We start from the raw sequence: 24,160 nt of genomic DNA, 5'->3' as shown, positions 1-24,160 counted from the left end.
TTCACTACGTATCGAGCTCTGCTCTGCCAGGAAGGCAGCACCATATCAGAGCGAGACAGAGGGCAAGGCGCACAGGGCACACCCCCCGCAAACTCACCGCGCTGCCGGCTGAAGTTGAGGCTTCGTGCTCTCCGGCACTACAGCTGCGGTTGCCTGACCCCTCCATCGTACCGGGACCCTCAGCTGGCTGCTGCTTTTTACAGCTGGAAGAAAGATAACAGCGTGTTGATAACCTCGCACCGGGCTGCGGGGCCTCTTCACCAGGCAGGCACTAATCCCTCAGCAGCCACACACACACACTTGGCAGTGGCTGCTGCTTGGCATTTTCTCCCTTAAGCTCCAGGTCCTGGAATCAAAGAAAGTCAGGAAATTGCAAGCTTTTGCCTTTCTTTAAACACTCTGTACACCAAGAGCTTTTCAGATACCGGGAAGTTACCTAAACCCAGACGAAAGCCTCGCTAATCTTTAAGCTCTGATGGTAAATCCAAAGTAATGGGTGACAACACAAGAGAAACAACACAGGGCTGACACGCCGAGGGATGAGTGTGTCAGGCTACGTGGCCCCTCACGGTACAGACACACCTGGGCTACCTCTAGATGAGCCAAGTATTTGTACACCACCTCCACAACGTAGGTTAGACAGTCATTAATTTAGGGCCCCCAGCAACGTAGGTCAGCCGTAAGCACACAGCTCCTCAGCTGGATCCTGCGGCGGGTGCCCTGAGCAGCATCGTCAGGACCCATCTCCCGGGAGGTGGGCAGCCTGCTTTCTCCCTCCCCAGCCCGGAGACTTCTATTATTCCTGGATTTCAGCATCAGCCAAAAGCCAGGATACTTCACTGCCCACATGCTGGTTAGTCTGCTTTGCCCAAAGCACTTTTGTTTTCCTCAGGAGTTCACAGTCATCACACGGTATTTTTCAGTGCAACAACAGCGTAAATTGCCTGAGATGACAAAAAGTGTGAAATCCCGCGTCCCCGGCTCTCCAGCAATGGTTTGGTGCGACGCTTCCCTCGACAGACTGCAGGGTTCAGCAGCAACCGAGCCCCGACAGCCCAGCCCTCCCCAGCTGCCCCTCCGCCCGCTGAGAAGAGCATCTTAGGGTTCGCAGGTCCCCAGTGACACCCTAAGCGGATGCTGAACACCCTCAGAACCTGCTGAAACCACTGACAGCAAAAAGCGTCTTGAAAACGCAGCTTCTTACTGGGGGTTACGAGCGTGCAGCTGCGGGGGCCCGTGTCTGCAGTGACAGAGAGGGCTGCAAGCTGGAGAACTTCAATTCAAGCATCGCTGATGCCCGACAGGCTCTTTTCAAATATTTACATTCCCCCTCCAGTTCTCAGGTTATTACTTTCTGAAGCACTGACCCTGTCTGTGAATTATACAGAACAGAGATGTTCCCGTGGCCGTAAATAGATACCGGGCAGCGATCGTTTTACTGTGGGGGTTGGAAGTACACGATCGTTAAGGTCCCTTCCAGCCCAAACCATCCTGTGATGCCGTGGTACCCAAGGCCAGCCGGGGCACGTTTCTCTCTGCACCATAAAGCTCACGGCGCAGAGCGTGCAGTGACGGCGACCCCAGCTCGATGGAACACTGTAAAAGCGTTCTTTTAGTAAAAGTCTTAGAAACGGCATTGTCATATCGGACCAAACGGGTCCCCGGCGTGTGCCCACGCGTCCGCTGGTCCCGGGACAAGCACCGGTGCCTCTGGGCAGGCACGAGGTGAAGTTACTCCACCGTTACGGCAGGGACGGGGCAACGTGTTGTACTTACAAGGGGTAAGGAAAAGAGCTCCCGCCGGAGCAGCACACCGAGCATAAAACCTACAACACGTCCCGCAGCACCTGTAACACGCGTTTATAGTGTCAGGGTGGCTCCGAACCCGACTCACAACTCTTTATCCTGCGCTGGCCTTGTCTTAAAAACACAACCTGGGAGGTGTTAAACAAGGACGGTTTCCACACAGATCCTGAAAAGGGAAGCGTGTCACTAAAAACTGTCATTCTGAGGGGGAAACAAACAGGAAAACTAGAAAAAAAATACCCAAAAAGCACCCCCAACCTGTGAATCGTTAAACAAGGATGTTTTTTACACGCACTTTAAAAAGGGAAGCGCCTCGCCGAAAATTGTCATTCTGAGGGGGAAACAAACAGGACAACTAGAAAAAAAACCCAAAAAAACAAAAACCAAAAAACCCCAATCTGTGAATCGTTAAACAAGGATGGTTTTTACACAGATCCCGAAAAGGGAAGCGCCTCACTGAAAATTGTAATTCTGAGGGGGAAACAAACAGGACAACTAGGAAAAAAAAACAAAACACAACAACAAACAACCCCACCTGTGCACTGTTAAACAAGGATGGTTTTTACACACATTTTAAAAAGGGTAAAAAGGGAAGCGCCTCACTGAAAATTAAAATCCCGAGGGGAAAACAAACACCAAAAAAGCCCCAAATAATGAAAAGGCGAGCCCGGCAGCAGCAGCAGCGAATGACAGACGCTCTCCGAGGAAAATCTCCCAAAAGCCTCATTCCGCGGAACGCGCAATCCCCCGCCCGCCCCGGCAAGGGAGCCGCGTCCCCTCCGCGCGTTTCCCGCGGGCAGCGGAGGCCCCGGCTGAGCCGGCAGCGTTACGCAAAGGCACCTCCCGGGCGTTGTATAACGCGGGGCCGCCGCCCTCCCGGCCCCGGCAGCCGCCGGCCCCCAACACACACACACACACACACAGAGGAGAGAGAACCCCTCGGCCCCGGCCCCGTTTTCCCGCCCGTTGCGGTCGGCGCCCACAGACTCACGATAACGCGCCGCCCGGCCGGCGGCGGCAGAAGCGGCGGCGGCCATTTTGGCGGGCGCCTGCATTCCCTCAGACGGCCCCGCCGCCGCCCCTCAAGACTCCACCGGCCCCGCCGGCTCCGCCGCCGCCCCCCGGTACCGCCCCCGCTGCCGTAGGCAGCGGGGGCGTTACCGGGGGACGGCGGCGGAGCCGGCGGGGCCGTGCCGGGAGTTCCTCGGGCAGCGCCGTTCCGCGGAGTCGCTGTGCGCGACCGTTACCACAGGACGCAGAGGAGAGAGGATGAAGCCCGCCGCGCTGCAGGCAAGGAAAAAAAAAACAAAACCAAATCGAGTATTTTTAGAAGCCGGACACCCCTCGCGTGAGGCGCTGGGGGGGTGTCAGGAAGGTTTGGTTTGCCAGCAGGCGAGCTACTGGAGAAAAAACCCCAAATAGGGCTAAAATTGATGTTAAAAACACTAAAGCGGACATAAGGCAACGCAGGAAGTTTTGTAAGGGCGCACTAAAAAAGGTTAAAGATTTAAAATCTTAAATTGACAGGCAAAAAAGTCTAAAGTTGGCGTTAAGTAAACCTAAAATGGGCATAAGCCAACACAGCAAAGTTTGTAAGGACACAATCAAAAATATAAAGACTTAAAATCTTAAACTGACACCCAAAAAAGTCTAAAATTGGCGTTAAGAAACCTAAAATGGGCATAAGCCAACACAGCAAAGTTTGTAAGGACAGTCAAAAATATAAAGACTTAAAATCTTAAATTGACACCCAAAAATGTCTAAAATTGGCGTTAAGTAAACCTAAATGGATGTAAGGCAATGCAGCAAGTTTTGTAAGGACGCAATCAAAAGAATAAAGATTTAAAATCTTAAATTGACACACATAAAAATCTAAAATTGGCATTAAGAAACCTAAATGGGCATAAGCCAACGCAGCAAAGTTTGTAAGGACACAATCAAAAATATAAAGACTTAAAATCTTAAACTGACACCCAAAAAAGTCTAAAATTGGCGTTAAGTAAACCTTAAATGGGCATAAGCCAATGCAGCAAGTTTTGTAAGGACTCAATCAAAAAATAAAGATTTAAAACCTTAAATAGACCCCGATTCTATAAATTGATGTTAAAAGCCCTAAAGTGGACATCAGCCAATGCAGCAATGTTTGTAAGGATGCAATAAAAAACCCTAAAGATTTAAAATCTTAAACTGACACCCAAAAAAGTCTAAAATTGGTGTTAAGAAACCTAAAAGGGACATAAGACAATGCAGCAAGTTCTGTAAGGATGCAATCAAAAAATAAAGATTTAAAATTTTTAATTGACACTCAAAAAAGTCTAAAATTGATGTTAAGAAACCTAAAATGGGCATAAGCCAACGCAGCAAGTTTTGTAAGGATGCAATCGAAAAGTAAAGATTTAAAACCTTAAATAGACACTGAAAAAGATTCTATAAATTGATGTTAAAAGCAGAGCAGCTCGGCCCTGCTGCGTCCACGGACAGAAAAACGATTGCCAACGAAGGGTGTTTTCCTAGTAGGATCTTTTCCCAACCTTTCTCCTCCCTTCTGTGACAGTCACTTGAAGGAAATCTTTTTATAAAAGCTGTTTGTATGTTCATAAATTCCTAAATGTTCTGGATTACTGAAGGCTATTGAGCTCCCCTCCTCCAAAAAGCCCCCACCGTCCCCCAAAACACTTAACAAAAAAATCCCACAAAAAATAAACCCCAAGGGGCGTGATTACTATTTGGTGTCACGTCCTTGGACTGGGCTGGCCTTTCCTGTAGCTCAAGTTGTCATGTAAGAAGTAAGGAATCCCTGGCATTTAGTTGCCATTGCTCTGGTTAATTTTTCCCCTCTTCTTCTAATTTATGGAGCTAACACAGAGACAGCAATCCCCCAAACCACTGGAAACTTACAGCTGACTATACTTTTGCAGGTATTTAAAACAATCTTGTAAGTTCCACTTTGGAAGAACAACCCATCAAAAATGGAGCAGGGAAAGCGTGAGAGAGCGCCGGGGCAGGTTACTGCACAGTTTTCTTCTGCTGTGGCTACAAAAGGACTGAACAGAAGGTGAGAAGGGTGAATTCAGAGGTGGGTAGAAGGAAAACCATCGCAGCAGCGCTCATTTTGTAGAGCATGTGTCGTTCCTCCTCGCAGCTCTCACCTCCCCTGCTGCGAAGGGGCACCCCTCAGGTCCTGGCGATGCCACTGCAGGCCCCAACAAACCCAGGACGTCCAGTCCCGCTGTTCCTGAGCTCTGGAATACCCTCTCTTCCGCCTGCACTGCTGACCAGGCAGACATTAACTTCCCCACAAACGTGGCCCGGCACGGGGCAGCCCATGCTTCAGCATGTTTATTCACGGTTTTTCTCTCTAGGCTGCTTCAACAGGGCACCCGAGGTCTATACAAATGGCAAAATTCATGCCTTTAGGTCGATTAATGGGGATTTAGTTTATAAAAAGAAATGAGCTAGAACGTGTGCTTCCCGCACTTGAAAAGACACTTTTCCTCTGCTTTTGCCCGCCCGGATGGTGCCTGTGCCTGGACGGGCTGCACCGAGCAAGTGCCAAAGGGCAGGGGAAAGGAAAAGAACAGACATCACAGGTCAGGAGCTACCGTCCTGCACTCCAGCTTATGTTGCCACAATTTATTGGTTGCTGATTTAAGCCAGTTTATATATGCAACATGCACAATGAAGAAAACCAGTGATGTATTACAAAAATACGGGTATCGCCCAGGTCAACAACGCTATGGACGGCGAGTGCGGATGAAGGCTCAGTGCAGGCACCGCGTGACACACCTGCCCCTGGTTCTCTCTACTCAAGGGAACTGCTTTATGACTAAAAAGCATATGGATGACAACACGTTAACTATTGAATTAATCCTATCTGATAACTTGATTACAGCCAGAGAATCTGCTCAGACGCAGCAACACAAGAACACGGGGAGCCAGCTAGGAGAGGGAACTGCTCTACAGGAAAACCTGCCGCAGCGTGACAGGGGAGCACAGCTGGGACACGATTCGCCCGAGGACAGGGATTCAGGCAGGCACAACACTGAAATCCAACTGCCCTGCAGAGTTTCTTTGGGTCTTCAGTCACTTCTGGTTTGAAGCAGGGCAGGAGCTGGGTTTGGAAGGCACCACAAGCACCCCAGTGTCCAGGGGCCACCCGGGTGCGCAGGGACCCGCTGCAGCGCTTCACCCAGGGAGCAGGAAAAATAGCAGCAACGCCTCCCTCCCCCCCCAGCCTCTTCACTTCTAACCAATAAATAATGGGGAAAAACCTACCAACCAACCAACCCACCCATCCACGTCTCCTGCAGGGGAGGTTTGTGTTCAGTACTACACACCTTGCAACAAAACTTCCATTAAAACCAGTAGCAGCTACAAAATCACAGCACTTAATATCATTATTCCCATTTTTATACTTTGTTGAGCTCTTTAGATGTCTCATCATTCTCAGAGATCAGTATTTGGGAATTTAAAAGAGCCTGAACTCCTGATCTCTCCAACAAGAAACCACAGGAGAACACAGAGTAGAATTAAAGCAGGTTAAAAAAAAAAACATAAATGCCCAGCATATTTATGCCCAGTCACCGAAATTTAAGTCACCGAAATTAAAACCAGAAGCATGATCTTGCTTTTTAAATGACAGCGTATCGGGATCTTTGCTTTGTGTTGACTTTAAGAGCATAAATGCAGCTAACATTTTTTTTCTAAGGCTTCTTCCAGTTAATTAGTAGCATTTTCCATTAAAAAAGGGTTTTGCTTGTTTTCCTTTTCATGCCCTAAATGAGTATTTATATTAGCAACAGGCTGTGGTAAGGCTTGTCCTCAGACAGGCTGTAGTATAGCAGAGTGTATCGTCCCTTTCCAAGCACCAGTTGCCCGTTTTGCAGGAGTTTATCAGGAGGATGGCTACGGTTTGCAGCGCTGGACGAAGCGTGGGTAGAGACAGACGTCTCGGATGTGGTGTCTATTCAGGATCCAGGTCAGGAACCGTTCTAACCCCAAACCATATCCACCGTGAGGGCACGTGCCGTATTTTCTCTGTGAAATGAAAATCGGAGAGCAGGTATTAAACGCTTTCTTGTTATTTATAATTGCAGTAATACCACCAGAAAAAAAACACCCAAAGGCAAACCCTTCCAAGATTATTTTCTGAGTGATGAGGAAAGCGACTATAGTGTTTCAGTGCTCAGCTGTCCTGAGTCTCCTGGGGCAGCGTAAGGACTAGAAAGGGAAAAATGAAGGTGAAAAAGGAAGCCTTGGTGATTCTTTTTCAGCTGCCTCCTCCTCTCCACCCCTGACGCCAGCCAGAGCTCAGGCACTCCAGCCGGTGAGGTCCAGCCCCCGTATCTAAGAGCAAACACGGCAGGAGGTGTCACGAGAGGTGCACGCCCGCACCACCCCCCTGGGGAGGCTGACCTGGCACAGCCGCGGTTTTAACAGAAGGGACACTCTTACCCGATGCATTTTGCCAATGGCTACATGACAACTACTTTGGGCCACCAGAAATACATTGAAATACGTTTCCAATTCAGACCACATCATCGTCAGCACGGTTAAAAAGGGACCAACGGATTATCGCATGCGAGAGGCGGCAGGGCTGCTGTTTCACAGACCTGGTCGGTGTACCAGTAGTAGGGCGTGGGATCGATGCCCTCTCTCTTGTAGCCTTGGAGCAGCTCCTCGCTGTCCCAGATGCGCATGGAGCCGCCGACGATTTCACCGACGTTCGGCATCAACACATCAACCTACAACACACCACGTACAGTCAGACTATGACAATTAAGCTGCCTGCAGAAGAGGGAGGGAAAAGAGCCCAGACTTAAAACTATTTCCACAACACGTTTGACCATGTAATTTTAATTCTTAGTGACAGTAAGGCGGGCGACTCCTTCCAGACCCAAGTTACAGATGGAACGAAGTGACTGACTAGGTTTTCTAGACTAATACTCCTGGCCCCACTAAACTATAAAACTGAAAACCCAACCCACAAAAAACACACCAAGAAAACCACAAAACCAAACAAAAACAGAAAAACAAAAACCACACCACAAAACCACAAACCCAGCAGCATTCCTACCAACCACCACTGTTCCCAGCTGCCAGAGAGCGAGCGCTCAGACAACACCCTCTCCGAGAGCGAGACCCTGCCCCGCCGCTCACCCGGGGCGGGCGCAGAGCTCGCGGTGACCCCACATCCCAGCAGCTCTGCAGAGCTGATCCCTTTATTTCTGTCAGATCAACGCGCCACGCCAAGAGACGCCCAAAGCAGAACCTGGGAAGAATTCTCCCGGGCTTTCCTGGAGCACTCGCTCACACCGACCTTCCCCGCTCCTGCAGCACAACTTACGGATTCGGTGAGCCGGGAGTCGTCGTGGCAGCGCTGCATGTAGAAGGACTTTATCTCTGCAGGAAATCGGCACAGCAGGATTGGTTCGTTAATGGTGTCTGTCATCAGCCTCTCGGGAGCTTCAGGAATATCCTAAGGTTAAAGATGACTTTATTAATACCTAAAACCCAAACTGCTCCAATACCTTGAGTCCCACACGCATCAGGCATGAAACAAAGACAGTTTTGGACCACATGTATCCACACATTCATCCTCACATACCTAGATTTTTAAAACAAACTTATCGTAGGAGAAAATATATAAACACATACATCAGGAAAGAAAACCTGTTCAATTAAAATCCAAGTCTTCCCAATGTTTCTGACAGGAAACTGAGGAAAACCTAACCTGAAATGTAGACTTTCCAAACAACCAGTAACACCAAAGAGCCTGATCTTCCTCCTCCCCAAAACCATCTTCCATAGATCTCAAGACTAAGAAGCACAAGTGTTTCCCCATTAAGTATATGGGCTGTTTTTTCAAAACCTCAACTGAGTAGTTATATAGATGAGGTTATTTGGTTTTTATCCAAGTTTTCTGACTGCAATTTGATAAACTGTGAAACACCAAGCAGACCAATTCAGCAACGTTACTGTTAGAAAACTGGGGAGAAGCGAAGGGTGACACCCCAGTTATGCTGACAGACAGGACACATCACTGATACCATGACCACAGCTTCTTAAACCAACACACTTTGCTTAGTCAAACCCTGTCTACCCCTAGAAGGTTTAATTCTGACTTTTATTCAGCCAATGGTATCACACTTTTCTTAGATTCTGATTTTCTTAGCTCTCCTCCTAAAAATGTCACTTCTCTTAAATCCTTTGAGGAGCAGGGCTACACCACCAAGTCCTCTCAAGCTCCTTCACATCATTTTGTCTTACAGGCTGGAGAAGAACGAGACAAGGAACAGACAGACAGGTTTTGATTCCCATGTTCAAAGACGTTCTATGACAACCCAACCCAGGCGTGCACTCCCCAGTACAGCACCGCTACACCTCCCAGCACTGTCCAGACAGGCCTCTGGTTTATAGCAAACCTCCCATTACCTGAAATGAGACTAGAATTTCCCTCCCGATCGGTATCATTCCAAACAAGACACAACAGATTCACACAGCAACAGCCAGGCCAACAGCACCGTGGCCCAAACACACCGTTCCTCGAGGGACTGACACACCCCGGGCGCAGGGCAGCAGGGTCTGGTTTGGTGTGAATTCCTAAAGAGCCCCAGAAAGACTTACTTCCCCAAACTCGTAGTAAGTGCCATCTTCCTTCTTCACATCGTGCTCCTTCAACCACTCAATGGCCTCCGTGTAGTTCATTCGTCGGAAAGGACGTTTAGGGGGCTGGAAGCCCTGAAAAATAAGAGTAGACATAAAGCCAGGCAGAAGAGCACTGTTTTTAAAGAAAAGTACATTTCTAGTTGATCAGCAAGTCCACTTCCAGGCTCAAAGCATACATACCAGTCTTCCCAGCTCATACATCAACGAGTTATGACTTAATAATTAAGAAATCCTGCTCAGTGCTGAGAAGCTAGAGGCAAACACAACCTCTGTCCAAGCGCAGTAAAGCTCACAGGACAGGTGCTGAAAGGGGCGGCAGGAGGGAGAGGAGAGGAAGCATCCTCCGAGCCGTCCCCTCCCGGCATGAGCTCACCACACGTGGGTGCTTCACACTCGGCCCCTCGGAGAGGCTCCACGGGCGAGGCCGCAGAAGGTTTTGGCTTCCCTGTGCCCAGAACAGCTTCAGCCCCCGCCTGCAGCAGGTGGGTTTGCTCTCGCCATTTCCTGAGCCCAGCCTCAGCCCAAATTTAAAACTGAACCTCCCGGCGTTTATCGGGAAATCGGGGCGAGTTAACAGGGAGTTTGTACGTGCTGTGAGAGAAAAGCTAGAGATGGAGATAAGGTCAGCAGGCTCTTAAAGCCATCTTCCTTGCGAAGGCAACAGGAGACAAAGGGTCTCTAACAAATGAAAATGGCTTAGAGCTCCATGTTCCAGGGTGGAAAGTAAAACACCGGTTGTTTCATTGCTCCCTTGTGCTCAATCTGCAAGTACCAGCCGATCAATATTACGAGCTCTGGGATAGAGGTTTTTATTCCACTGGTACAGCACACGCTGCAATAAATCCCAGCACACTGCTGGCTCCTGGAAGGGGCTAGCAGGGAACTCCTTCCCCACAGTCCCCTGCTTCTGGAAGAGTCATTACCAGCCCTGCAGCCTTTTCATTCTTCTGAGGTTAGTTAATACTTTTTTATTAACAACAGTAAGCTGGCAGAGCTCACTGCCATGCCCTGCCTTCCCCAAATGAAGGTGCTCAGCAGGAAAGGCTGAAGGTTGTGTTTTCCTGGCTGTCTGTGACCACCCCACGCTGCTGCCTACCGGGTTTAGGTCGTACAGTAAGCTCGATGCAGGAGATTTCAAGACTCTGTCTACCACATCGCAAACCAAGTTCTCCAGTCGGTCTAACAAATCCTCAAAACTTATAAACGGACATTCAGCTTCAATGTGAGTGTACCTGAAACACAAAGCCACACCATTACACAACCACACACAAGCAACGGATCTTTAGCTATGAAAAAAAAACACTGTCATGAAAAAACACCCCACAACCCCAAACCACACATTTTTGTCCCCTTTGAAAATAAAGCCATAAAAAAAAAAAAAAGGAAAACGACAATATAAACTGTAATTTCTAAAAAGACAAAGCTTCCCAAAAATAGCTCAGCTCTGTTTCACCTGGACCTTCCTTCACTGACTGTCAGCACAGCATGACAATTCACCAAGACAAAGTGTTACCCATAGACTTTTGCTCAGCCCTTCCACGGCAGCGTTACGCTGGCTGCTCGCTGCACACTATGTCACCCAGCTGCTGCTACTCCCCCGCTTCAGGAAGCCACTTAGAACAGCACAGAAGTGTCCTCTCTCCGTACTCTGCCAGGTGTCTGCGGGTCCTGGACTGCTCCGCCCTGTACGACTGAGCAACGCAGAAAACATCTCCTAAGGCCGGGATGCAGGTCTCCAGGTAGAGCTGGGATGACTGCGTCAAGTACGCCTCTTCACCAAAATAGTCCAGTTTGAAGAGGGTCGAGCCTCCTTCCACCTGTGTCTGCACTAAAGTGGGTGGCGTGACCTGTTAAAGAACAGGACGGTCACTACTCGAGAGAGGAATTAAGGAGAACACACAGACCAGCTCTTCAGTCTGGTATCCCTCTGCACCTTAAAAAGGGCCATGCAGGCTGTTTGCGACGCGCGCCGTGACGCTTCCACGCCGCAGAAGCATCTACACACCTCTGAGGCGTGTCTATGGAAGCAATCAAATAGCAGTTTCCTTAGAAACAGCTTTTCGTTTGTTCCGTCTGGTCAATTACAAAGTCTGCACAGTTTTTCCAGGAAAAAGGCAGCCTTGAAGTCAGGACACGACCACAGTCCTTGCTGCCAAGGGAGAACATACTTACTTCGTAGTATCCGTTGGCAAAGAAGTGATCCCTGAAGGCCTGCACTACCATGGAGCGCACCTTGAAGATTTTGGACATATTCTCGCCCCGAATCATCATATGCCTGTTGTTAAGTTGCACGTCAACCTCGGAATCCTCGTTGAGGAGATTGTCAGCCCCTCCTGCTGGGGCCAGACCAATAAGCTCCCAGTAGTCGCAGTTCAGCTCGTGGCCTCCCGGAGCCTGACAACGGGAAGAGAAACAAAAATTTCACAAGTCCACTTTTTGCCCCTTGGATGTCCCCGCCTGGCATCGTAGCAGAGATGTTAATCCAGCTGCAACAAAAGATGCTGAAATCCTAATGGCAGTATTTTCCAACTTTGTTGGAAACACTGTTAGTGACCCAGCACGGGTCTCCCTGACTGAACACAAATGGGACGGAGTACTGCAGCCAGGTGATGAGGAGCTCCCACACACCTTCAGTCCACGTGTAATACCCCACAGTCGGCCGGGTTTATTCAGCTGGAGAACAGAAAGCTAAGCTGGGGGAAACTACTTAGTATCTGCGACTATCTAGCGGGTGGTTATAGGGAAGGTGGAGCCAGACTCTCTTTGGACATGTCCAGCAAAAGGACAACTGTCTCGGGATGCAAAAGGAGAGATTCCAATGGGCTATAACGAACAATTTTCACAGGGTTCACATTCTAGAGCACAGACAAGCCAGCCTGCAGTCCCCAGCCTTGGAGACCTTCAGGAGCAGCACACCTGGACAAGCCTCCCTCATGTCAGATCTTCAAGAAGAGGGAGGAGCAGTGACCTTTGGAGGGTCCCCCCAACCAAAACCATTCTGTGGTAACTTACACTGTGCACTACACGGACTAGTTCTGGCTAGGACAGAGTTAGTTTTCTTCACGGTAGTTTGTACAGTGCTACTACAATGCAGCACGTAAGCCTTAAGAACACAGCAGACACACAGAGTGAGGAGTCCTCCCACCTATTAGAAGAAAATGCAGACCCAAGACCGCAGTACGGTGTTCAAGGTATTTTGTTCTTTGTGCTATTTGAGCCACTTTCTCCTGCTGGCTGCAAACTTCAAAAAAATTGAGAAACCTTGCTCAGATCATGACAGCAGAACTGGCTCGCTGTGGGTGCTTTTGGGTGTGTGTGTCTGCCACCGAGCAATCCTTCCGCACTAGGCAGCATCCCAGCAGACTGTGAAAACACAAGTTCGGTGCGGGCCCATCCCACCGGGCTCTGCACACCTCTCGCCGCCTTTCTGGTCTCACCAGCTCCCCCGCGTGGGGCACAGGCGGCTTCTCTCCCCTCAAACCGTGTTCTCATTCACAGTGTTTTCAGGGTATAAAGGCAGATTTCCAGAGTCTAATCCTACAGATTTCCACAACGTGGTGCTTTTGTTCACTAGAAGCACTGCATCGTTGTGATGAGTCGTGAAAACACGAAGGGTTTTCACGGCCCAAAACATTATGGGCAGTAGCATACCATGAGTCACTTATAATTACCAAAGTGCATAAAGTTGTTTAAAGAAGCGATTCCTGATTGACTGCATTTATTTTTACAAGTCCTGGTAGTGTAAGTAGTGAAGGAAAGGAAATCTTGCTACCTTCTGGTGAGCAAACCCAACAGGGAGTGGACTCACATTTCACAGAGTTTGGCTCTTTAACCTTAGGTCGATCTCTTGGGGATAGGCCCTGAGCAGCAGGGAAAACTAGAACAATTAAGCATACCCAAATTTCATTTGCAAAACATGCCAGTAATGGCCAACAGTACATGGCTTACAAGAAAATTGAATTCTCTAAAAAGCACCACAAAAGGTTAACACTTTGGCCTTATTTTACACACTACAGGCAGCCACAGCGAGGGACTACATCACTCAAATATTGTCTAACACATCTTGGAAACATTGTTTGAAGCAACAGAACACTCCAAAATGTGATTTTTTTTTTTGTTTTTCAGACATGTTTCTTCTCCCTGCTAACTTTTGAGAGTTAGTACGCTTACTCGGGAGCCCAGACGGGAGAATACAGATTGCCAACCCACGCAAAAGAACAACTCTCACCGCCAGAGCTGATGACCACTTTGAATATGTATCTAAAGGAAGAGGTAAGCTGACAGACTACCAAGATTAAACATTATCCTCTAAATCTCAGCATTACTGCTTCGCTTTCTTCTTCAGAAAAAACTGACATTACTAGAAGCAGCTATCAAGAGGTCACGTCTACTACGGCCTACTCAAGACTTAAGCACACACATGGCCTGAGCACACTTGCTGTTTCTGCACCACAAGCTAAGTTCTGCAACACCAACTTACTTTTGTCTTTCAGTCACCTCTTAATAACCAAGGCAAAATTCCTACAAGGATTTTCAGTAAATATTCTGATAGAGGCCTGCACACCCCGCTGAGGGCACCGAGCTGATAACAGTTCCTAACAGCTCCTCCCCTCCGTCAGCCGGAACCCTTTCTAGGGGCCGTCCTTCACACACAGCTGCTCCACACAACTTTAGCCCTAAATGCAGATTCCAACGGTTTTCCACACAGTAACAGCGTGTAGATCTAGACTGGAACGAGAGGCACAAGGCATAAACAGCATCATATTTTGAGACCTAAAATCACACCAGCTGAGCCATTAATCTGAGAGCACCATTATAAACAAAGCTTTACAAAACAAGTTCCAGTGAACTGCCTGCCTCGTGCACCTGCCAAGTGCTGGAGGAGAAACAACCCTACAAATCCACCTCGGTAAGAGAGCTAATCCCTGATTCTTGGCCTCACCAAATAAAAACTGAAGAAACCTCTTGTTAGGGAAAGCAAAGCTATATCACCTACTTAATGTAATTTTCCACTGTTACATTCTAGCAGTATCTGTGAGACATAGGAGTGGAAAACTGTTTCAGACAAAAGGAGCACAGTCACATAGTTCAGCTGTCACACACCAAACTGGGGGCTGCGGCAGTTGCTTTGGGAGGTGTGTTCTTTTCTCTAAACCAAATTCCCACCAAAACTGTCTAATAATTATTTTCACTTCTGCTTTTCCTTCCATCAGGAGAACAATAAAGTGCTGAAGAGGAGGAGCACCTGAAGACACCACGCCCCGTACCTGCTTGCCTTCAGGAACGAGGTTCAGCGTACCATAGACTGCAACGCTGCTCTCCGTGGAGAGAACGAGCCCGTTGTAACACTGACACTACAGAGAGAAAAACAGAGGCACGTTATGGGGGGGTTATTTTTGCTTTTCCTACAACATTTGCTGGAGTCACAGACAAAAAGAGTCACTTCTAAATAGTTCTCGCATTGACAAAAACACTCCGGTGGTAGGAGATACAACTTAATCAGTAGGTTTAGGAAAACTTCCCATCATGTACATGGAAGGGATGAGGTGTGAGCACTTCACTTACTTCGTGACAGAACAGAATTAAATCACCACAGCTTACCAGTTCATCTGAAAGGACACACTGAAGAAAACCGGTGCCATCTCGCAAAACAATGAACATCAAGTTTTTGCCTAGTTAAAAAGGGAAAAAAGAAGCGTGAGAGCCTCAGCTTTATTCACCAATCCATTCGAACGGACCCACTCAAGACACATTAACCCCTGCTGAGCAGATGATGACCCCACTCCTCCATTGACAAAGCAAAGCCGCTGCGGCGAGTGCTGGAGCCCCAGCAGCGTTCCAGGAACCTTTCAGAGCGCAAAGCCTGCGCCAGCCCAGCGGGGAGGGCTCAGCCCCCCGTCCCTCTGCTCCAGGGGCTGCTGCAGACAGGCTGCACAGGCCCGGGGCACACCCGACACGAGGGAGCCACGGCAGCCTGCTCGCCCACCTCTCCGCAAGAAATAACTGCTCACTATATCCAGATCCACAACCACGTCGTCAAGTCCTTCAGGGACAACAAAGGCCTGTGGAGTCAGAGCCCTCTGCCGTGCACTTCTGTGCCCCGACCGAAGCCACCCTGCCGACCAGAACACCAACCCTCCTGGTAGCAGGTAACACCTGCTAAACTTATTTTTAAGAAATTACACTACTTTATATAACTTTATAATTCCAATTTGCTGATTTTACTCTGAGCAGATGCTGGTTAGCTCCTTGGTTTGTGGGATTAGTTTAAAACACAACATAATCCTTTTGCAGAAATTCTGCAGGACTGGCCTCTAAACTGAAAATCCCATGAGATTTCAGCGAAGACCTGCCTGTATGCTCATACGCCACGCAGCATTTTCAGTGCTGTAGTGGCCGCTGTGATAAACTAAACGGCTGACTGACGGTTTAAAAGTTTAAGAAGAGGCACTGCCTGATTCATTTTAAGTGTCCAAATTGTGAAGGCTCCTGCAATTCATTCCATCTCTCCGCACAGGTTCAGTAACTTCTGGTTTGGTTCTGGTAACCTGTGGTTTACCTTGCCTCCGTAATCTGTGAATCCAGCCAAAAATCTTGACCCTCTGGCCTCTGTAAGCCTCCAGCGCATCAATCTTCACCTGTGAAGCAGGGAACGGGAGCAATCAAATGGAGAAGTGATTCACCACTGAGGTGGTGCTTTCCACAGGACTCCTTAGAACCCAAGTGCACGGGACCTCCCCCTCCACGGAGCGGCTCCTCCCCAGGGACGGGCTCAGGCGTGGCTGTCGACACTCAGAGCTCCTCAGCGAGGGAAGAGGGTTTGAGGCAGGGGACAGCATTCCCGGAGCTCCCACCCAGCCCCTGCTCTTTGCAGGTTTACTCTGCCAGGTAGAGGCTGAGGACTGTAACGGCCTTTGAGGCAGCTCACTGGGCATCTGACCGAAGGGAAAACGTGCAACAGCTCACAGCAGCCCCGGTGCCTTCAGCCACCAGGTGCCCTGGGAAGGATGCTGACACACCTTCTGGCGCTCTGAGCATGCCCAGGGCTCCAATCAAAGCCACCTCCTCCACACACACCTAGAAAACTCTTCTCCTCGGGCTCTACCCAAAAACGCAGCACAGCACATGCAGTACCAGCCTGCACCGTCACCAAGGCCAGCAGGATGGGAACTGCGTTCCACGCCTTGGTAACTCACTGCAGCCTCTAACCAGAGGCTTCTTCACTCTCCACCACCGCAATCAAAGCCAAGCCAGTGAGCTTTTTCAAACAGAATTATGGTCTGTACTGGCAGACACAGAGAAGTCTGATACATGAACCCAGAAGGTCCAGACACCCATCAAGCGCATGAGACAGACCAAGTCTATATACTAGAAGGCACAAATAATCAGAAAAACAAAGTTACATTTGCAAACAGTAACAAGGCAGGGCCCTTCCACAGCTGCCAGAGCCACAAAGCAGAGACAGGCTCAATCTCTGCGCAGACAAGAGGCTGTACACAGGCCCTGCAGCAAGTACACCAGATCCTACTCACACATTTCGGCTCTGGAAGACTAGGATCGTTCTTGATAACAACCTTCTTCGCTTCCTCCAGGTTCTTCTCTCTTCTCAAGAGATCTTCTGCCTGGTTTAAAACAAAAAGTATTAAGCAGCTGTAACGAGGGTTTGTAAGATTCCCATGCTTTACAATTACTGGAGACCATAAAAACCCTTGATGTTACCCTGCTGAGGCCTAAACGTGCTCAGGTTCAAGGCCAGGATGAAAAACAATGCACAAATGCATTTCTCACTTTTTCTGGGAAGTCTAAAAGCAATAGATTGCAATTATTCAAAATTCACCCGGTTGCAGCAATTTGCTCATCCTACCCTAAGCAAAGGCAAATTGTAAATAATGTACATGTAAAACAACAACAGAGGTAAAGACCAAACTGAGGCTTTTTTGGAGGGGCAGGAACGACAATGCTGTTAAATGGTTTTGGAAAAGAAAGGTGGAGGGCTTCCTCCAGCTTGGCATCACCTCCAACCTACCTCCTTCTTCTCCTTCGCTTCGTTCTTCATTTGTTCCCTGTGCCACAGTTTTTTCACATTTTTCATCTGTGACTTTGAAATGATGGCCCATCTCTAAATTAACCCAAGGAGAGAGCAGAGGATAAAAGATTACACTTGTGGCTCTTCCCACAAAGGAACGTTAAAATAATTTCTACTGAGAAACTCTAATGATACACCACCTCATTTTCTTTTTGCGAATCCACATAAATAGTAGGAAATGGCTCCTTTCCTGCTGTCATCAAAGCCTAAAAAGGGGAAAAAAATAACAGAATCAATGGCACCACAAGCACACTAAATTCATCCTTAAAGATGAGCAGACATCCTACTTCTGATCCTTCTGGTCAGGGTCGCAAAAACAGCTCTAAAATTGACACACAGAACTCCGAGACCAGTTACTTGACTTAAAGCGCAGGTCACTCTTCAAAGCAAAGAGCAGGTGTTTTTGAGAGTTACCTTTAAAACAGTCTTGAAGGGTTTCTTTTGTGTCCCATCACCAGTGGAATCATTGCCCTCTCGGTCCGAAACATACAGCTCTTCTGTAACGCACAGCAAACAATGGCAATTACTTCAAAAAAATGTAAATTACCGGCTATGCAACAGGAAGAAAATGGACATGCACAAGGGTATAAAATCTTCAGTTCTCAGCAGCGATTAACCTTCAAAAACAACCATCTGGTCAGACGGGATGAGCATTAATTAGTATTTTCTATTCTAAAAACCTATCCGTGCAGTGAACGTATCACGCCGAAGCCTTAAGGACTCCCAGGACACGGGACTCTTGAAAGTCACCGGCGGCACGGCCGGCTCCGCAGGGAAACGGCTTCTTACGGAAGGAACTTCCTCCAGGCCACCGGGGAGACGGTGAGTCGAGACGACTCGGGGTTCAGGTCAGGGTCTCGCTCGCGGAAAGCGCAGGGACCGGGGACAGAAGCCCGCGGCCCGGAGCCCCCAGCCCTGCCGCCACGGGGCCCGGGGCTCCCCCCGCCCCGCGGGTGCGCTCCGCCTCGGCTGCCAGGGCCGGGAGCAGGAGCAGGCGGCGCCTCCGCCCTTCCCGGCACTGACGGGCCCCACCGCGGCTCGCCCCAACCCTCCCACCGTGAGGCCGGAGCCCCGGGGCGAGCACGCTCCGGCCGGCGCCGGGACCTGCAGCCGCCCGCCGCTGCCGCCATCTTGGGCCGCGGCCGTCCCAACCGCCCCGCCCCGCGAGCGCCGCGCGTGCCGGCGGGACCCGTGCCGTGCCGTGCCGTGCCGCGCCGCGGAGCCGCCCGCCGCGCCGCGCTCACCCAGGACAAGGGCCGCCGTCCTGCCCAGCACCTCTCCCGCCATGGCTGCCGCCCTGCCGCACCCGCACGCCGGAAGTGACGTCACCGCGGAGCCGCCGCGCTGAGCCAACCCGTCGCCGCCTTGCGTCAGCCGCCCCGCCCCGCCCCCCGGGGGCGGAGAAGGCCCCGCCCCCGCCCCGGTGACGTGAGCGCGCACGAACGTGAACGGCGCAGTGCGGGCGCGTGGCCCCCGTCACGTGACTGGGGAGGGCGCGAGGCGCTCGGCCGCGCGCGTGACGCCATCAAGCGCGTGACGCCAGGGCGCGGCGGGAAAGGCGCCTTGGCCCGGACACCGAAAGCCGGCCGTGGAGCGCCCCGGGAGGCTCCGGCACAGCGCGGGGCCCGCCCTGCGGCCGGCGGGGAACCACGCGTCTGGGGTAATTAGCGAAACAGCGCGCGACTGGGTCATTGCCCAGTGACGCGGCGTCCTGCGGGGGGTGGCCCCGGCCCCGGCCCCGGCCCGCCGCCTCCCCTCCCTCAGCCCCTCAGGCCGGCGCTGAAGCAGTTCAGGACATTTATTCGCAGTGAGTTTCCGACACGTACATTCCATTGAACAAAAGCCGTGGATCGTGATTTTTCCTGTAAAACCATTTCAGTAATCAACTCTAGCCCAGGAGTCAGGCAGAAGTGAAACATCCATCCCGCTCCATGTGAAGAGTATGTGCAAATGTAAAGAGACTCATGAAAACACATGGGACAGGGTTTAAGAACTGAGTGCCGAGCTCCACCTAAAAGCGCCTGTTTTGTCGTTCCCCATGACTGACCGTATCCAAAACTGAAATGACCCGGCTCTGGCCAGCCCCCAGGGCAGAGATCAGATATCTCCATTCATAAACACACTGTGTGAGGAGATACTCTAGAGCTGGAAAAGAGACAGGCAGAGAAACTAGAGAGCGAGCGAGAATAAACCTCTGTTAACTACTAATTCAGATCTCTCCGTTCCAGGGGAAATCAAGGAATGGACTAGGAAGGGAACAGTGGCAGATCACTCCCACTACCAAGGTGTGAAGAACATGTCTGCTGATTGAGTGCAGCGAGCCATGGTCAGCCCTCACAGAAAGAGAAATGGACAGAGACCACACCTCTAACTGTTAGAATTCTTAATAACACCCGACACCGACTAAAGTTTATCACCAGGTATATCTTAATCCCAGCTCTGCGAGCTCGGGTGAGGACACCCGGGGCCCTCTCAGGGGCCTGATCGCCCAACCCACCATTCTGACTGTGCAACTCACTGAAATGGCGTGCACAGGGGAACTGCTACTGAGCAGTTTGCTTTCAAAGACAAAATATGAAATGTGGCTGCAGTTTCATACCAACACATTACTAAAATGTGAAAAAAGTTTGCAATTCCAGGAATAGCTAAAAAAAAAATAAATATTACACTGCTGGGTTTTCATACCCAAGCACACATATCCTTCATTTTCACATGAAACAGAAATCAGCTGCACAAGGACTAGTAGCTCCAGAGAGAACTCTTGGCCTTTTTATGTTTCCAGTAGTCCAAAACCAGGAAGTTCTGCGATAAAACATAAAAATCTTCGTATCCTCACGCCATTTGGTTAGAAAAATATCCTGAGTTTGTTTTTAAAAAAACCATTTTCTTTGTGCAAGCGTTGGGACCAAAGGCTTCCCGCCGGCAGGCCGAGCATCAGCTTGTCTCCCGAGCGGCGCCGGCGCGGGCCCCGCCGTGGCCCAGGACTGCGTCCAGGGGCGCCCGCTTCTTCCGGAGGCTGCGCCCCGAGGCGATGAGGTCGGCGTAGCCCCGCTGGTGGGAGAAGGCGTACGCGGAGCGGCGGCCGGACAGCCCTCGGCGGAAGGCGCTCTGCCTCCGCGTCCACCGCTGCTCCTCTGCCACGTACTTCTTACGGTTCTGCTGGATCTTCACGCGGGCAGAGAGAGAGAGGTTAGGGGGTACAAGGGAGAACAGGCTGTCTGCATCTGCTGTCTGCAGGACTAACCCGGTAACTTTTACTTAGATCCTTAAACTGCTTAACACGAGGGCTCTCTTGTTTAAATCTGATTTTGTTAGAAACAATATATGCAGTGACCCATCACCCTTGCAGGAAAACTTACTGTGTTTATTCTGAACTTAACATTATTTCCATTTATCTTTAAATGCCTTTCACTGCAGTGGCTTGAAGATACATAACTGAAAGCTGTTCCTGCGCCCTCATGCTGACACTTCCTTAATATCTTTTGAAACAACACTACTGCCATTTTAGCTATTTTCATACCCATATGCTATCTGCCAGCTCAAGGCAGAACAGAAAGAAACACAAACTGTCCTGTATACTCTGACACGTAACAATGGAACTCCAACACCCCCACATAACACCAGAAGTCAGGCTGTCAGTACCTGCAGAGTGGGTTTCTGTGGTTTTGCAAAGCCAAGTGCCCAGCCAAGACAACCAAAGAATTAGCCCGCACCACACCGCATGCTGAGCTCGTGCATGTACCTCTGCACCCCACAGAGACACACTGGGAGATACTGGGAAATAGGAACACGGCACAGCGACGCTCTGCTCGGGAGGGCAAAGTGCCACCACACCAGCTGCCCCCGGCACGGGCCGGCCACTGCCCCACCGCCCTGGCCACGGGACCCGAGCCCCGGCCTCCTGCAGCTCTCCCTGGGGCACAGTCGCCTACTTGTCTCTAACATTAGCACCAATCCTGACCCCTCTAAGGAAATACATGCCAAATTAACCCAAATAACCTAAGATTTTGCTCACCCGATCACTTTCTGAAGGCCAAATTGTCATTGATAAGAAATGCCACGCCACTACAGGAAGTAAGCAAATGGCAATCGATAAAATCATGGTCAGCCAGAGGTATGGTTGTCTCAGAGCATTTGGAGCAGTTCCTATGAATAAAAAGAGCAAAAATTAGTTTATAACATGATCAAGCAATCTAGTTATAAACCACAGGTAAGATACTAAAAGCCACGGCTTCTTTCCTGAGGACCTAACATGCAGGTACTCCATTGTGCATCCCAACCTCAAGTTTCCCTTCAGAGACTCTACTGTGAAGGAAGCACAAAGGGAAAGAATTTTATAAAGCACTTCTGCTACAACGTTTTCATATTCTCATCAAAGCCCTTTTGAGAGTTATGGGAGGTTGTGAGACAAACGCTTGGCTGAGACACGTGGCTTCTGGCCTGCTGCAATGCACGCAGAGCAAGGAAAAATCCTCCCCGTATCACTGGTGTGCACGTGGTCTGGAAAGCAAGCGGTAGTTAGTAGCCAAACACCCAATCTCACAGAACTTTCAATCAAACTGAGTAGCAGTCATATCTTTATAAAACTTCTGAAACGGATGAAGTATTCAGAAGGAAGTTATAAAAGAAGTCTAAAACATTACTAAAGGTCAAAGAAAAACTTTGTATTAGAGGCAACAACCTTTTTTTCAATCAGGTTCATCTTAAAAATGAGAACATAAAACTGAGGGCGTTTGTTATTTGAGGGGGGGAACATTTAGATCCAAGGCAATGTATCAAGGATTTGTCACTAGGAAAATGAGGAAGCACAGTTTTCCCTCAGAAAAAAAATTCCAACTGGCTGCAACTTATATCTCCCTGGACTTCCAGTGAAATCCCAAGGAGCTGCTAACAGCACCTGGCTCTATTACCTTGGGGCTTCACCTTCCACCGATCAGTTAGAGCACCGGCAAGCACATACCCTGCCAGATCATCACATTTAAGCTGCCCCACCAATTTTAACTTTGTTTTCATTCGCAGACTCCTACTGCTGGGCAACATCAAGTTCCAGGTCATTTTCACTGAAAGAAAATAAATACTCCCAATAAAGCAACCTGGCCCCACACACAAACAAAATCCTTCCTTGGAAGTGAATTAGTATTTAACACCATTCCCTCTCACGGGCACCAGGCTCCTGACATGACATTTTGGCCAAATTTCTGCTCAAGTTAGAAAACTGCCTGAGACAGGAACACAGAAACACGAAAGACAAGGACTGACCTGTGAACTGGAAGCCAGAAGGAAAGAGAACATGGATTCCAGCACTGTGGAAGTCAAATGTGATACCAAAGTAAAGTGCAATACTCCCAAATACTGAAAAAGCATTAACAAAAGTCCAGTAAGATGTATCCAAGCCAATCTGAAAGCAAACAAAAGCCCCAGATGAGTTTTATCAATTCAAAATACCGTCAAGTGCTCTGAGGAGTGACAGCATTTTGGTCGAGGCATCTCTCACCCAGTCACGTCAGAGAGAGAGCCTCAACAGAGGAGAAGGCAACAAGGGGAAGATTTTTTACATATCATGGTTTTAATGGACAAATTTAGAAACATGAGCAGAAAGTGTTCTCAGAGCAGCAGAGATGAGGAAGCTAAGCTTACTTGCCTGAAAATTGACGACAAATATCAGAGAAGAAGCCGCCGTGACAGCGAACGACTGATAATCTGAAGGTGCTTCTCCATCTTGTCCCATAGTTTTCAGGTAAGCTCCATACGGTATGAAGAAGATTATCAATGAAGTTATAGCTCCGTGAAGCAAACTTAAAAAGAATTTCTCGTAGTTAAAAAGTAAATCTTTCTGTCCCAAAACATACAGCCTAGGGAACCGGAGACTCAGTTTGTCGCTCACATCCTTGGTGAAGGGGGAAAAGAAAAAAAAAAAAAAGTTGCTGCAATTTCTTGTTCTCAGTGTGAGCTTTGACGAGTAAGAAACTCAACTATACAGTGTTGAAAGGACATGGCAGACTTCTCTTCCTCCTCAAAGAGCAGCGTGGGCAGCAGGGCTGCGCCGCGTCATGGCGCGCGTAGGCAGGGCCCCGTGTGGAGCTCGCCTCTCCCAGAGCCACCACGGAGCCTGTTCCCAGGCTTCTGGGCTTTGAGCCCACCACTTGCTGAGACAAGAACGGGCACATTGTGCAGCTCTTTACAGCTGTGCATTGGGTTGGAGCCCTTTCACTGCAGGTCTTGACTTTAAGTCTCCAGCAAACACTCCAGTGAGATCTTAATTTGGTACTGGATTTGTTTCTTAGCTTTAATCACAAAAGCAAGCAGAAGCATTGCTTTGCCTGATCAGCAGGTGAGCTGAATTAAAACAAATGCTGCACATCAAGATTTCCTGTCAGATACAATCAGCTGTTCAGTCCCTACACCTTCAGCTCAGAAGGGTGAGCAAGGAATAGCCCCTCCATTGACAAAGCCGCCTGCGCTGTGGGGATGATGTCAGGGAATAGCAGGCACTTACAATTTTAACAAACATTATTAGCACTGAAGACCACTGACCCAATTAACTTTGGCTGTTTCAGTAACCCTCTGCTTATTCTCTCTCGTTACCTCACACACTGGGAA

General features: G+C 49.4%; 3 protein-coding genes across 6 annotated transcripts in view; all 3 read right to left on the bottom strand.

Moving 5' to 3' along the window:
• Positions 1-2,922, bottom strand: part of FECH (ferrochelatase) — a 30,610-nt gene extending 27,688 nt beyond the window's left edge. For all 4 annotated transcript variants that reach the window (XM_074932461.1, XM_074932460.1, XM_074932462.1 and 1 more), the window contains exons 1-2: positions 2,798-2,922; positions 98-203 (exon numbers count right to left, since the gene is read on the bottom strand). In XM_074932461.1, coding sequence (XP_074788562.1) covers positions 98-203; positions 2,798-2,861 — 170 coding nt within the window. In that variant the 5' untranslated portion in view covers positions 2,862-2,922. The remainder of the gene's footprint in view (positions 1-97; positions 204-2,797) is intronic.
• A 2,502-nt stretch (positions 2,923-5,424) lies between these two features.
• NARS1 (asparaginyl-tRNA synthetase 1) lies at positions 5,425-18,908 on the bottom strand. Its single transcript, XM_074932652.1, has 15 exons — positions 18,805-18,908; positions 17,975-18,057; positions 17,701-17,766; positions 17,501-17,593; positions 17,007-17,096; positions 16,034-16,112; positions 15,076-15,146; positions 14,742-14,828; positions 11,647-11,868; positions 11,122-11,321; positions 10,571-10,706; positions 9,433-9,546; positions 8,153-8,284; positions 7,419-7,550; positions 5,425-6,843 (listed from the first exon to the last, which is right to left on the bottom strand). The coding sequence occupies exons 1-15, from the start codon at positions 18,845-18,847 to the stop codon at positions 6,712-6,714; spliced, it is 1,680 nt and encodes a 559-aa protein (XP_074788753.1). The 5' UTR covers positions 18,848-18,908; the 3' UTR covers positions 5,425-6,711.
• Positions 18,909-19,358: 450 nt separating this feature from the next.
• The window catches only part of ATP8B1 (ATPase phospholipid transporting 8B1), a 39,635-nt gene continuing 34,833 nt past the window's right edge, over positions 19,359-24,160 (bottom strand). Inside the window, exons 27-30 of the mRNA XM_074932192.1 lie at positions 23,202-23,447; positions 22,820-22,958; positions 21,576-21,706; positions 19,359-20,725 (exon numbers count right to left, since the gene is read on the bottom strand). Of these exons, the coding sequence (XP_074788293.1) occupies positions 20,495-20,725; positions 21,576-21,706; positions 22,820-22,958; positions 23,202-23,447 (747 nt within the window). The 3' untranslated portion in view covers positions 19,359-20,494. The remainder of the gene's footprint in view (positions 20,726-21,575; positions 21,707-22,819; positions 22,959-23,201; positions 23,448-24,160) is intronic.

This window comes from Athene noctua, chromosome Z, assembly GCF_965140245.1.
Source record: "Athene noctua chromosome Z, bAthNoc1.hap1.1, whole genome shotgun sequence".
Classification (NCBI taxonomy): Eukaryota; Metazoa; Chordata; class Aves; order Strigiformes; family Strigidae; genus Athene; species Athene noctua.
Note: the sequence above shows the minus strand (reverse complement) of the source record. Positions and strands in the feature narration are given on the sequence as shown.